This window comes from Orcinus orca, chromosome 2 (genome assembly GCF_937001465.1).
Source record: "Orcinus orca chromosome 2, mOrcOrc1.1, whole genome shotgun sequence".
Taxonomy (NCBI): domain Eukaryota; kingdom Metazoa; phylum Chordata; class Mammalia; order Artiodactyla; family Delphinidae; genus Orcinus; species Orcinus orca.
This window is the reverse complement of record NC_064560.1, coordinates 90,075,574-90,090,936: the sequence shown is the minus strand read 5'-3', so window position 1 is coordinate 90,090,936 and position 15,363 is coordinate 90,075,574. Positions and strand designations below refer to the sequence as shown.

General features: G+C 42.8%; 1 protein-coding gene across 1 annotated transcript; it reads right to left on the bottom strand.

The window, feature by feature from the left end:
* Positions 1–2,906: 2,906 nt before the first annotated feature.
* Positions 2,907–3,239, bottom strand: LOC101270958 (60S acidic ribosomal protein P1-like). Its single transcript, XM_049706967.1, has one exon. It carries the CDS (start codon positions 3,222–3,224, stop codon positions 2,922–2,924), a length of 303 nt encoding a protein of 100 aa, XP_049562924.1. The 5' UTR covers positions 3,225–3,239; the 3' UTR covers positions 2,907–2,921.
* Between the last annotated feature and the right edge of the window lie 12,124 nt (positions 3,240–15,363).

Genomic DNA, 15,363 nt, shown 5'->3' with positions numbered 1-15,363 from the left:
AGAAAATGGAAATAGAAAATGTAGACAATTCATGAAGTATTTAACTGACTAGAATGAGAAAAAAAGATGATATCTGGAGGGGAAAGTAAAACCCAGGGAAACTATTTGTTTGTTATTTTCAGGTAGGTGAGACTAAGTCATGTTTAGGAGCTGATGAGAAGGAGCCAGTAGAAAAGGAGAGGTTGAAGATAGTTAATGGAACAAATGAGATCCAGAGCACTGGTAGAGGATTTTTACTTTAGATGAAAAGATTTAACATCTCCTTTATTGCAATAGGAGGGAAGGAGAAAGAATGTATTGAGATAAAGGTGGGCTTATAGGTTCGGTAGCAAAAAACTGAGGGAATTCCAGATTGTAGCTTCTATTTTTTTTTAGTGTAGCTTCTATTGTCTTTTTTAGTGATGTAGAATACCTGTTGATATTGAGTGAGTTAGAAGGTTTAAAAGCAATAGCATATGTGAAGGGACTAGTACATACTAAGTGCTTAATAAATGTTAGCTTTGTATTACTTGCAGCTTTACAGAGGTTTTCTGTGGTTATATAGGGCCAGTGCCGTATAGCGTGATTTGAGAACATTCAAAATATCTCCTTTATATTCTGGCAAAGTGCTTGAAACTCTATTTTGAGAAAATGTTTACATTGGATTAAGGCATTTTAAGATACTGTTTTATGTGTTCATATTTTGGTGAAATATTATATATATATATATATATTTTTTTTTTTTTTTTGTCACACCACATGACATGTGAGATCTTAGTTCCCTGACCAGGGAGCGAACCTGTGCCCCCTGCAGTGGAAGCTTGGAGCTTGGAGTCTTAACCAGTGGACCACCAGGGAAGTCCCAGTGTTAGCTCTTTTTGTTTGTTCATTTGAAAATTCTTTAGTCCTTGCTTTCCAAGGTGCATATGATAGTGTAAATTTTGTTAAGAGTTTTGTAGTATGAGCTCTTATATTTAGGTCACTGATCCATTTTGAGTTAATTTTTGTATGTGGTGTGGGGTAGGAGTTGAACTTTATTCTTTTTGCATGTGGATATCCAGTTGTCCCAGCACCATTTGTTGAAGAGACTATTTTTCCCCAATGAATGGTCTTGCACCAATGTTGAAAATCAACTGGAATAGATAAATGAGTTTATTTCTGGACTCTCAATTCTATTCCATTGATCTATATGTTTATTCCTATGCTATTATGACACTATTTTGGTTACTGTAGATTTGTAGTAAGTTTTGAAATGGGAAATGTGAGTCCCCCAACTTTGTTTTTCTTTTTTAACATTGTTTTTGCTATTCAGGGCACCTTGTAATTCCATATGAATTTGAGAACTGCCTTTTTCATTCCTGAAAAAAAAATGGCTGTTTGAATTTTAAAAGGGATTGCATTGAATCTGTAGATATCTTTGGGTAGTATTTCTGTCTTAAAATAGCAATATTCTATGATTTTTTTTATTTAGGTTTTCTTTAATGCCTTTTAACAATGTTTTGTATTTTTTAGTGTAAAAGCCTTTCACCTCTTCGGATAAATTTTTTCCCAGGTACTTCATTCTTTTGAATGCTATTGTAAATGGATTTGTTTTCAACTTGGTTCATTGCTGATGTATAGAAACACGACTGATTTTGTTGGTGTTGATCTTCTACTGTGCAACTTTTCTGAATTTATTTGTTAGTTATAGTAGCTCTTTTGTGGATTATTTGAGATTTCTATATATAGGATCATGTCGTCTGCAAATACAGATAGGTTGACTTCTTTTCCTTCTGGGTGCATTTAATTTCTTTTTCTTGCTCAATTACTCTGACTAGAACTTCCAGTAAATGTTGAATAGCAATGGTGATGATGATGATGATGATGAAGTGATCATCTTTATCTACTCCCTGATCTTAAGGAGAAAGCTTTCAGTGTTTCACCATTGAGTATGATGCTAGTTGTGGGGTTTTTATAAATGCCCTTTATCATGTTGAGAAAGTTCCAATCAGTTCTAGTTTTTGAGTGTTTTTATCATGAAAGGGTGTTTGAGTTTTGTCAAATGCTTTTTCTGCATCAGTTGAGATGATAACATGGTTCTTTCATTTATTTTATTAATGTGGTGTATAACACTGATTGATTTCCTTACGTTGATCCACACTGGCATTCTTGGGATATATCCTGCTTGGACATGGTGTCTGATCTTTTTAATATGCTGCTGGATTCTGTTTGCTAGTATTTTGTTAAGGATTTTTGCACCTACATTCATAAAGGATATTGAGCCATGATTTCTTTTCTTGTAATGTGTTTATCTGACCTCATAGAATGGATTAGGAGGTATTCCCTCCTTTTCTTTTTTTTTGGAAGAGTTGTGAAAGATTGTCGTTAATTTTTCTTTAAATCTTTCATAGATTCACTCGTGAAGCCATCTGGTCCTGAACTTTTCTTTCTTGCGAGGTTTTTGATTACTGATTAAATCTGTATTGGTTATAGGTCTGTCAAGATTTTCTATTTCTTCTTGAGTCTGTTTTTGGTATTGTGTTTCTAAGAACTTGTCCATTTCATCTAGGTCTAATTTGCTGGCATACAATGGTTCATAGTATTCTCTTATAATTATTTTTATTTCTGTAAAGTAGGCAGTAATGTCCTTATTTTCATTTCTGATTTTAGTTATTCGAATCTTCTCATTCTCCTTCTGTGTCATTCTAGCTAAAGGTTTGTCAATTTTGTTGATTTTTTCAGAGGACTAACTTTATTTTCATTGATTCTATTTTCCTATTCTCTAAGTCTGTTATCTTCACTCTAATATTATTTCCTTCCTCCTTTTAGCTTTGTGTTGACCGTGTTCTCCTTTTTCTAATTCTTTAAGGTGTAATTTTTTTTTAAGAGCTCAGCTTTTTATTGAACATGTTACTGAAGAGGTTTAGTCAAAAAGACCAAAGCCCATGTCATCATCAGACTCTTCAGATTCTCTTTCTTTTATTCCACTTACTCTCCTCAGCTGGGGCAGCAGTGGTGGAGGGGGAAGGACCTCCTGCTAGTGCAGCACCAGCTGCTGGGGCAGGTCCACCTGCCCCCACATTGCAGATGAGGCTCCCGATGTTGACATTGGCCAAAGCCTTTGAAAACAAGCCTGGCCAGAAAGGTTCAACATTTACACCAGCTGCTTTAATGAGGGCATTGATCTTATCCTCTGTGACCGTCACCTCATCGTCGTGCAGGATGAGGCCTGAGTAGATGCAGGCGAGCTCCAAGACGGAGCCCATGGTGCGGGCCAGTGCTAGGCAGGGGCTGCCAGGCGCAGTGCTAGTCGCCAGATGAAGTGAGGGCCTCACCCCAATGCAGCCTTAGCTTCCTTGGAAGGACCGAGCACCTTAGCGGCAGCTGAGGAAAGAGCTAAGGTGTAATGTTAAATAATTATTATTATTTTTTATTTTTTGGCTGCATCACTGGGCATGTGGGATCCTAGTTCCCCGATCAGGGGTGGAACCCATGTCCCCTGCATTGGAAGCACGGGCACCAGGGAAGCCCCTAAATTATTTATTCAAGATGTTTCTTCTTTTTATTTTTTTATTAATTAATTAATTTTTATTTTTGGCCGCGTTGGGTCTTTGTTGCTGCGCACGGGCTTTGTCTAGTTGTGGCGAGCAGGGGCTACTCTTTGTTGCGGTGTGCAGGCTTCTCATTGCGGTAGCTTCTCTTTGTCGCGGAGCATGGGCTCTAGGTGTGCGGGCTTCAGTAGTTGTGGCACACAGACTCAGTAGTTGTAGCTCGCAGGCTTTAGAGCGCAAGCTCAGTAGCCATGGTTCATGGGCTCAGTTGCTCCACAGCATGTGGGATCTGTCCAGACCAGGGCTCAAACCCACGTTCCCTGCACTGGCAGGTGGACCCTCAACCACTGTGCCACAGGGAAGTCCTCTTCTTTTTAATGTAGGCATTTACTGCTATAAATTTCCCTCTCAGCACTGCTTTCATGGCATCCAAGACATTTTGGTATATTGTATGTTCATTTTCATTCGTCTCTAAGTATTTTTTACTTTCCCTTGTAATTTCTTCTTTGATCCATTTGTTGTTTGAAAGCGCATAGTATAATTTCCCCATATTGGTGAATTTTCCAGTTTTACTTCTGTTATTGATTTCTTGTTCTTTCCTATTGTGTTTGGAGATAATATTTTGAATGATTTCAATCTTTTAAAATTTACTGAGACTTTTTTTTTGTGGACTGATATATTGTCTAGTTTGGTGAGTGTTCTATGTGCACTTGAGAAGAACAGGTATTTTGCTGTTGTTGGGTGGAATATCCTATATATGTCTGTTAGGTCTAGTTTGATTATAGTGTTGTTCAAGTTTCTTTCTGTTCTATGTCCTTATTAATCTTCTATTTAGATGCTTAATACATTATTGAAAGTGGGATATTGAAGTTTCTATTATTATTCATTCTGTTCCTTCAACATTTTCACCATATATTTGGGAGCTCTGGTATTTTGTGTGTATATATTTATAATTGTTATATCTTCTTGACGAATTGACCCTTTTGTGAATATATGTTCTGCTTTTTCTCTTGTAACAGTTTTTCAATTAAAGTCTATTTTATCTGATAGCAGATAGCGGCCCACATTTCTTTTGGTTACTGTTTGCATGGAATATCTTTTTATATTCTTTTACTTTCAACATATGTATGCCTTTAGATCTAAAGTGAATCTTTTTTGACAGCATATAATTGGATCCTGTTTGTTTGTTTTCACTCATTCTACCAATCTCTGCATTTTGGTTGGAGAATATACATTTAAAGCAATTACTGATAAGGACTTACTTCTGCTATTTTGCTATTTTCTGTATGTCTAATATCTTTTTGTCTCTTATTCCCTCTACTACTCTTTTCTTTTGTGTTTAGTTGATTTTTGTAGTGAACTTTTTTGATTCACTTCTAATTTCCCTTTGTGTATAATTTTTAGATATTTTCTTAGTAGTTATAAAAGGGATTACATATAACATATTAAATTTATAATGATCTAGTTTGAATTGATACCAACTTCAACAGCATACAAAAACTCTGCTCTTATAGAGCTCTGTCTTCACCCCTTTATGTTAATGTTGTTACAAATCACATCTTTATACACTGTGTGCTCAATAATAGATTTATAGTTTTTAAAATGCATTTTCTTTTAATCATGTAGGAAATAAAAAGTGGAGTTAGAAACTAAAACTACAGTAATGCTGGCTTTCATGATTACCCATGTAGTTACTTCTACTGGAGACCTATATTTCTTTTTTTTTTTTTTTTTTTTTTTGCGGTACGCAGGCCTCTCACTGTTGTGGCCTCTCCCATTGCGGAGCACAGGCTCTGGAGGCGCAGGCTCAGCAGCCATGGCTCACGGGCCCAGCCACTCCACGGCATGTGGGATCATCCCGGACCGGGACACGAACCCACGTCCCCTGCATCGGCAGGCGGACTCTCAACCACTGTGCCACCAGGGAAGCCCCCTATATTTCTTCATACAGCTTTGTGTTACTAACAACTGTCCTTTTATTTCAACTTGAAAGACTCCCTTTAGCATTTCTTGTTGGTCACATCTACTGATAAGGAATTCCCTCAGCTTTTATCTGTGAATGCCTTAATTTCTCCCTCATTTTTGAAGGATAGTTTTGCCACATGTAGAATTCTCGATTGACAGCTCTTTTTCTTTCAGTACTTAATTATGTCATCCCACTGCCTTTGGCTCCATGGTTTCTTCTAAGAAATAGGCTGCTAATCTTATTCAGGATCCATTGTACATAATAAGTCACTTCTCTCTTGCTGCTTTTAAGATTCTCTCTTTGTCTTTCAACAGTTTGATTATGTCTCAGTGTCTTAATCTGTTGGGCTGCTATAACAGAATGCCATAGATTACATGGCTTAAAATCAACAGAAATTTATTTCTCACAGTTCTGGAGGCTGGGAAGTCCAAGATCACGGTGCTGGCAGATTCACTCTCTGGTGAGTGTCTGCTTCTGGTTCATAGACAGCCATCTTCTCACTGTGTCCTCACATGGCAGAAGAGGCAAGAGAGTTCTCAGAGTTCTCTTTTATAAAGGCATTAATCCCATTCATGAGGGAAAAGCTCTCATGACCTAATCACCTACCATAGGCCCCACCTCCTAATACCATTACATTGGGGGTTAGGATTTCAACATGAATTTGGAGAAGGTGGGGACACAAACATTCATTCGATAGCACTTAGTATGGATCTCTTTGAGTTTATCATACCTGGAGGTCATTGAGCTTCTTGGATATGAAGATCCATGTCTTTAATAAAATTTGGCGAGTATTCAGCCATTATTTCTTCAAATATTCTTTTTACTTCTTTCTTTTTCTCACATCCTACTAGGACTCCCAAAATGTGTGTGTTGGTACATTTGATGGTGTCCCATGCGTCCATTAGGCTTTGTTCACTTTCCTTTATACTTTTTATTTCTGTTCTTCAGACTTTTATAATTTCAATAATCTTATCTTCAGGTTCATTAATTCTTCTGCCTGTTCAGACCTGTTGAACCTCTCTAGTGAATTTCTCATTTAAGTATTGTACCTTTCAGCTCCAGAATTTCTATTTGGTTCCTTTTCATAATTTGTATCTCTTTATTGGTATTCTCATTTTGTTCTTTATTTTCCTACTTTCTTTTAGTTCTTTGACCATGGTTTCCTTTAGCTCTCTGATCATATTAAAGATAATTGATATAAAGTCTATGTCTTTTTGTCCAATGCCTGGATTTACTGCTTCTTTGTATGTCTTGTGACTTTTGTTGAAAACTGAACGTTTGAATATTACAATGTGGAAACTTTGGAAATTAAATCTCCTCTTCCCCAGGATTTGCCATTTTGGATTGTCTCTTTGAAGCTTCAGTCACCTATGGTTTAGTGACTTTTCCAAATTATTTTTTCAAAGATTATATTCCTTGCCATGTTTTGTTGTTGAAGTCTACATTCCTTTAGCTTATGGTTAGCTAGTGTTTTGACAGAGATTTCCTTGAATGTTAGGAGCTAAAAACAAACAAACAAACAAGCAAACCACCTCTCCTAGTCTTCACAGATTAGCTCTGTGCTGGGGCAAGCTGTTTAGCCTTAGCCTTCGCTTCTTGCTTGTACCAAGTCTAGAAATTAGCCAGAAGTGAAGGTTTAGGATCTTCTCAGGTCTTTTCTAAGTATGTGTGTGATTTTCTAAATTCCCCAACATACTTAGAAACTTCCCTTCTTTGGCCAGCTTGCCACCATCATCTTGGATCCTCCACATCTACTCCACAACTCTTTTGTTTTTAGCTGCCTACTTCAACCCAAAATTCCAGCACCTTCCAGCTCTCCAACCCAATTCTACATCAAGCTCTGAGTCCTTCACAGGTCAAAATGCCTCAAGAGACCCTGATAAATATTTGTCAGTCTCCTCAGGGTCTGTGTTTAGCAGCACAAAGAACTGGCAGTAGCTTTGGCTCTGTAGATTTTGGGGGGGTTTTGGTTTTTAATATAATTATTTTAGGCAGAGTACCTCTCCCACTATGGAAAGAGAATTTTCCTTCTCTGTGGAGCGTGTTCCATGAGTCATGGGAAGGGCCTGGTCTCCCATTTGCATCACTAACTGTAGCAGGGGTGAGCAACTTTACCATTTCAACATCGGCTAGAAAACTAATACTAAATTAGCCCACTCAGGAGCAAAGGCAGGGTTTACTGCCAAATACCTCGGCTGCTCTGGACATCTCTGTGTTCTTGCTTTGAAGGAATGACTAGGAGTCTGGAGGCAGGCTTCTGGATTTGTCTCTACTAGAGTGGGTTGGGGTTCCTTACATCCTTATTCAGCTCTGCAGGAGTGAGCTGAGCAGGCAACTAACCCCGGTGGCCAGTTCCATTGACTGGGCTTCCTCAGTCCTGGGTACTTTGTCCCTATGTAGGTGGCAGGAGATGGGGATAGGGCCAAACTTCTTACAAACTTCCCATTTCTTGAAGGAGGCAGGGGTTGTCAGATGAGTTTTCTGGTCTGGGTCACCAAGACGGGGTCTGGAGGATGTGTCAACCAGTAGCCTTTGGGCTTCACTTTCAGTCACAAAACAGCCTCCCCTGCCCAGGTTTCATAGATCTGTTCCCGTGTGGTGTTGAAAATCAACGTGGCCTTCAGAAAGCCTAAAATATTACAACTTGTGAACACAGGAGGATGCCCTAACCCACCAGCACACAAGAGCATTTTAAAAAAACATTAAAATGTTTTCAACTGTGAAATTTCTTAGACTCTCAGTGTGTTAAAATTGGAGGAGATCTACGAGCTAGGCTGACCCCAGCCCCTCATTTTACAGATGATGAGACAGAGGTCACAAGAGGGGAGGCCTTGCTCAGGGTCACCCTGAAAGCCAGTGGCACAACCAGGACTGCCCCAAGTCCACCCACTGCCCTCACCACCAGTTTGGGGACGAAGGTCCGCACATTCTCCTTTTCTTATTCTTGCTTCTCCTCAGAGCTCATCTTTTGAATTCTGTGCCCATGTTCCTTCTTATCTAGTCCTACTACCACTGCCTTAGTTAAAGCCTCTTGTCCTCTTGCCGGGATGGTGATGATGGTAATAATAATATTAATGATAGCAGCAGCTGACACTGATTGAGCCCTTACTGCTCACCAGACCCTGTTCTAAACTTTACGAGTATGAACACTTTAAAATCTAACAGCCCTTGGAGGGAGATACTAGTATCACTGTCATCTTATAGATGAAGAAACTGAGGCACAGAAAAGCACAAGGTCATAGAGCTGGTAAGTGGTGGAGCCAGATTTGAATTTGGGCAGTTTGACTCTGGAGTTCATGCTCTCAACCATTTGATTAAACTGCCTTTAGGGGATATTAGCATAATGGGTAACAATTACTACCCCATTTTACAGACCAAGAAACTGTCTTGGTGAGATTAAGCAAGGGCACAAGGCTAGTAAGGAGCAGAGCTGGTTCTCAGACCAAAGCCGAGCTCTTAAACACCAGTTATACCTCTTCTTGTCATCATGACCACCCTGCCCCCATCAAACTGACAAAATCTAAACCTCCAACAGGAAGGCCAAGAAGCAGTATTTTTAACAAACAAATTTAAGAACAACTGGTGTCAGGAGTTTGGGATTGACATGTACACACTGCTGTATTTAATATGGATAACCAACAAGGACCTACTGTATAGCACAGGGAACTCTGCTCACTATTCTGTAATAACCTAAATGGGAAAAGAATTTGAAAAAATAGATACATGTATATGTGTAACTGAATCACTTTGCTGTATACCTGAAACTATCACAATAGTGTTAATCAACTATACTCCAGTATAAAATAAAAAGTTAAAAAAAAAGAACCACTGGTATCAATGGTATCAAGATTAAGGGACTTTGGAATCAAACAGTACAGAGCGTGGAATCCTGGGCCTATCACTTTAACCCCTTTAAGCTTCATTTCTCTCTTCTCTAAAAAGGAATATTAGTTATTTTAAACCATAGCTAGTATTCATCACCTGCTCACTGTTGCCCAGGCCCAGTGCCTCACATGCAGTTTCAACTGATCACAGTGCTGTCCCACCAGGTTGTGGTGGCAGTTAAATGAGATAACACCAAGTGTTGACCCGGCATGGGCTCAGGCTCAGCAGATAATAGCTATAATCTTAGCCACGATGATTGCTCTTCGTCCATTTTGTGTCTGCTCCCTTCTGGATAGGAAGATTCTCACAGTTATGATGTGTGTCTTACTCATCTGACCAGGGTCTGGCTCGTAGCCGGTGTCCAGTCAATCTGTAGAAATCTGTTGACACAAAGGCCGAGAGCATGTCCTCTGCTTGCTTCCAAGCCCTTAATGATTTTTTGGCTGAAATGAGCCTCTTGCTTTTCATTTTGTTCCAACTGTTCCCAGTTCTTCCATGAACCTGAGCTATACATGCTTCAGTGATTGTGTTTTTGCTTTAGGGATCAGGGACAGCATAGGGTGGATTTTTGAAGATTTTGCAGACGAGGATGGAAAACCCGGGCAGCTTGGACCAGCCACTGTCACAGTGTAACGGAAGATGTGAGCTGACACACTGGTGGCCAAGGTGGGCGGTGATCTCTCCAAACTTTTCCGTCTGCATCTGAAGTCTCATGAGGCTCATCACTGTGGCTATGGGAGTGTTTCTCTTGATGTCACCCATAAAGTGGGGTGACCACTGCCTTCCTACATCACAGGGTCACTGTGAAGATCAAATCAAATGACCACATGCTTGTGGAGGCTTTTGCTAACTGTAAAGCTCTGTACTGGGGCTAGGCCTTGGTCAGGTGGGCGTTTGGTTCTCAGTGAGTTGCCCCTCCCCTTGGTGGAGACGTCCCTCTCCCAGACCCAGGGCCTTACCTTCTCATTGTTCTCTTCTCCTACGCCTCTGTTCATTCAGCTCAAGCCAGGCTGGGCTTTCCTGACTTGCTTCTGAATTCTTTCAGACCCACCTTCCTTATCTTTGCCCCCTTGTTTTCAAATTCTTAGCTGACATTTTAATTTTTCTACAGAAACCAGAGTCTTTACAGCATTTCCATCTTACTTTAGCAGTGCACTGTGTCTGCTGGTAAGTCTTATTTGGCAGTCCTGGCTCATGGACCACTGCCTGAGCATGCAGCTGTCTGATAAGCTCTTAGCCATGTGGGGGAGGTCGTCTGTTCCTGTCTTCATCACACACATGCAAGCCTCCTGTCTCCCGGAGCATCCTGTCACATTGCTTGTCCCAAGCCAAGATCTCGCCTTTCAACAGAACCTCATTCAGTCTGTTTCCTTACTGACCTCATGTCATTCCATCAGCATGATCTTCTGGTCCCTTGGTGGCCCTCTGAGTCACTCCAGCTGATGGGATCTAACCCAGACTTCTGAGGAACTGAACCTGCTGCTGGTGCCAAGAGCTAACAGGCAGGGAGCTGTGAGTGGGACTTGTGCCTGGGACACCTCGGTATAGACACAGCAGGTCCCCCAGGAGGATCTGTTCCCTACCAGTTGCCCTCAGAAGTCCTGGGCAAAGGCTTGCAGGGCAAGGATCACTAGTGTCCAAGTAGGGGGACCAACTGTCCCAGCTAGCCGGGATCCAGGAGTTTTGCGGGGCACAGGCCGTTCAGTGCTAAACAGAGAAAGTCCTGGTCTTCCTGTGTCTGGGACAGTTCAGCCTCAAGAGGACAAAAGGGGGTCCTTTCACTTCGATTTGGATTTGAGGCCCCTTGATTTTTCAAGGCTCCCTTGATTTTTCTCAGCTGATGAGGGTATGGACAGTGGTTTTGCCTGAGCCTGAAAGCTCTGTCCCTGTCCAGGTGAATGATGACAAGAGGCAGGCCCAGGCAAGCCCTTGCTGGCCCTCAGCAACCTGCCTGATGATGAGGGGAAGTGAGACTCATACACGGGGAGAACAGAGAAAGAGCATGTCTGTTTAAGCTAAGGTGGCAAGGCTCCATCAAGACAAGAGAAACCCCAGGAAATAATGATACAGCCCATTATCGGGTAAGTTAGCTGTTGACCAACGATGCCCATCTATGGGGTCCTGCAGAATGTACAAATCAGACCTTTTCTTCAGGTGAACACGGTGGGGGAAGGATTTGGAAATGCGTCCTCGATTTAATGCATCTGCTTCCGAGGCCCCTTGCTCCCCTGCCACCACTCAATGCATACACGCATATACATGCACACGCAGCCAGCCTCTCCCCCACTCCTACACATCCCCGCAGGCCCTTGACCCTTGCTGCTCCTGTGTCCGGACCATGGCCCCCGCTGGGCTTCCAGATCCACAAAGGGAGCTGAGTCTCTTGGGCGATGACTTTCAGCCCTAACAGCCTCGCTGGCCTCACAGATGTCCTCATGTAGTCCTTTGGTGGCTGAGGGATTGCTGTATCTGTCCCCCTGCCCTAATCATTCCAGGAGCAAGTACCAGATAGCTAGGGACAGCCCCTGTGCCCCAGAGCCTGCTAGAATTATTCAAACTGGCCAGGCCTAAGCCTGCTTACCCTGCCTCACCCATCCTTCCCATGGAAACTGCAATAAAGGCTCTTGCCCAGTTTCCTCTGCTCTCTCTGTCCTGACTGGCCCTGGTGTTACCCAATGTGGCCCTGCGAGGTGTGGGGTGCCTCCTGTTTCTAGGGATCTGTGAGTATAACACTCTTCTTCCTTTGTGACAGTTGTCTCTATGTCTGCATGTCTTACCCTACCTGACAAAACAAATATCAGGTAGCTTTGTCATAGTCAGGCACACACCTAAGCACTCACTGTACATGGATCATCTCATTAAATCTCAGCACAGTCTGTGAGGTGGGTGCTATTATATTTTGCAGATGAGGAAACGGAGACCTGAGTACACGCAATTAAAATAACAGAGGCAGGATTAAGAATTCAGGCATGCCAATCTGAAAGGCTGCACTCCCAACCTCCACTCTGATCTGCCTCAATTATTATTGAGTAGTTGCCTTATTATTTTTATTACATTAGCAGACAGGGACAGGGCAGTCTGGTGTCCCCATAAGCTCCCATGTGAGGGCAGAGGTCAGGTGGGAGAGCTGAGCCGTGTCTCTGGTCCTGGTCCTAAGCAGCCCCACTTGAGAGCTATAAAGGGCTCACGGAAGAGCTGGATCCTAGGTGGGAGGCAACCTTCTGGAGCAACCTGTCTTGATGGATTTGAAGGGCCCTGGGGCAACCCCTGCTTAGAACTCTCTGTCCAGTGATCTGTTTACAATCACCCTCTACCCCCACCATCTGTCAGTCAAGGTTTTAGGTTATGAGCAACAGATACCAGCTCTGGGTAACTTAAGCAACACTGATTAGAAGACTACTGGTACATTAACAGAACTGATAGAGAATTTAGAAAGCCAGCGTAAGAATCATTACACACCAAGAGGAAACTAGTGGCTAGGAACACAGCAAATTCACCTTCAGGAACAGTGTGATCAGGATGCAACCTGGCACCCCATCCCTGGACTCTCACTGTTGATACTCTCACGTTGCTGTGTCTTTCTGACACTGACAAAGTGTCAAAGCCAGTGGGGACTTTTGGGGGTGATGGATATGTTCACTGTCTTCATTGTGGTGACAGTTTCATGGATCTCTACATATGTCAAAGCATATCAAATTGTACATTTGAAATATTTGTAGTTCATTATATGTATTCTTACCTTAATAGCACTATTTAAATAATATAGTCTGGAGAGATCCCTGGTGCCTAAAGCTGGGGGGCGGCAGGGAGGGGAGTGGAAGATGAAACAGAGAGTGGGGGGCAAAGGTCAACAGGCCAGCTTCATGTAGAGGCCAGACTGGCCATGAGAGGCGAACCGAGGCTCCTCTCCCCAGCTCTTCTGGAGGGTCCTAGACCTCTTGCTGGGTCGTGGCTTGTCAATAGGAAGTTAAACTTGTAGCTGATGTTAGCTTTGATGGAGAAACTACTTCTTCTTCCTCTTTAGGCCTAGCTCTCTGCTCCTCTAACCATCTTTTGCTCACTGAGCCTCAGTCTGGGAGGGGCAAACTCCCTTCCTTTAGGAGTGGCATTGAGAAAAGTCTCAATGGCTAGAACTGTTGAGGTATAGCATTGCTCAAATGGGTTGCCCTGAAGCAGATAGAGAGGCATGAATTTGTAGCAAGCCATTTATTAAGCTCTTAGGGGACATAGGTAAGGGGATGGGGAAGCAGGACAAAGCCTGGGGCCCCTCAGACAAAGGCCTATGAGGGCAGCTTCTGCCCATCCCGCAGGGAAGTCTGGAGTGGGAAGAACACCTCAGATGTCCCAAGCTGAGCTGGGCTTGCATGCTGTGGCCCACCACCCGCTGAGAGAGGAGGAGGATGCCTACTTCCAGGCACGCCCTGCATTCTTCACTCCAGCAGCTGAGGGCAGCTCCCCCAGAAGAGGTGGGAGTGCTGCTGTGGGAGGTGGACAGGAGCCCAGAAATGATGAAAGGTGCTCTGGATGCAGCACCAACACTGTCCATGACAAGCCAGTGTCTCCTTCAAGTCCCAGCAAGTCCAGGGCTTGGTCGACAGAGGTAATGGAAAGGCAGCCTTGTTTGGAGGAAGGTGAGCCTTGGCGTCCAGAGACCCCAGACTTAATTATCACATGATTCTTTTACTTGGCTGTGTGCTTTCAGCCTGTAGGACAAACCAGGCTTAGTTACACACATCTGACACATTCTTCCACTGCTCACGTCAGAGGTATGCAGAAAGATCAGTTTTCAAAAAGTGCTACACCTTCGATTTTAGTTTGACTACTCATTTTGTCACACTACTATTATATTCTGCTGGAGACGTGGGGTATCCGCCTATGGGGCCTGTGGGTTGGGAGGGAGAGCAGGGAGAGTGTGAGGGGTCCGTGCTCAGAGAGTCAGCTGACTGGTTTCACAGGCAGGACCACATGCCGCTGCACAGAACAGAACGTGGGGACTGGAAATGTGAAGACTGTTTAGTCCACAGGCCTCATTGTACAGATGGGGAAACTGAGACCCAGAAAGGAGAGACTCTCCACTCCTTTAGCTTATATTTACCCAGCACCTCTCTGTGCCAGGGCTTGCACCAGAGCCTGGGAACAGAATACCAGGATGCCACAGACTCCGACCTTTTAGCTTTTCACCTTGAAATAATTATAGAGTCACAAGAAGTTGTAAATATGGTACAGAAAGGTCCCAAGTGCCCTTCACACAGTTTTCCCCAGTGGCAACATCTGGAATAAAATTACAGTGTAATAGTAAAACCAGGAAACTGACACTGGTACAAGCACACAGTGTTTACATGTACTAATTAATGTGTGTACAGGGGTATGTGTATGTGTGTGTGTGTGTGTGTGTGTGTGTGTGTGTGGTTCTATGTACTGCTATCACAGGTATAGATTTGTGTGCCCATCATACAATCGAGACATGGAGCTTTTCTGTCACTGCAAAGGACCTCCCTCTGTGTCCCCTTCATAGTTGTCCACACCCCACCCCCCCATTCCTCAGCCACTGCTAAACTACTTTCCATCTCAGACCTTGCTTTTAGGGGGCTCACCTCTTTGGAGGGAGAGAGATGCAGATACAAATCTTGGCAATATGAGGAATAGTAAATACCTATGTAAGTATAGGAATGAAATAATACCATGACATTTGGGTGCAGTTAACGTCACACTCCTGAGGGTGTCTAAGTCAGATTGAATCCATTGAAAGGGGACCAGAAATGGGGTGGTTTCAGCCATTAAAAAGAATGAGGTCGCACTGAGGTAGCTGACGTAGAACAACCTTCAAAGCAGATGACGGAAGGCAAAGGACGGAACGGTACATTCTGGCTTGTGTGTGTGTATGTGTGTGTGTGTGTGTGTGTGTGTGTGTGTGTGTGTGGCAGCTCTGTAATCAGATGTCATGTGTACATACACAAACACCACTAATGGTATCACCTGTGGAAAGTGAGACCAGCGGCTGAG

Coding starts and splice junctions, on each gene's coding strand:
- LOC101270958 (XM_049706967.1), bottom strand. CDS start 3,224: ATGGGCTCCGTCTTGGAGCTCGCCTGCATCTACTCAGGCCTCATCCTG.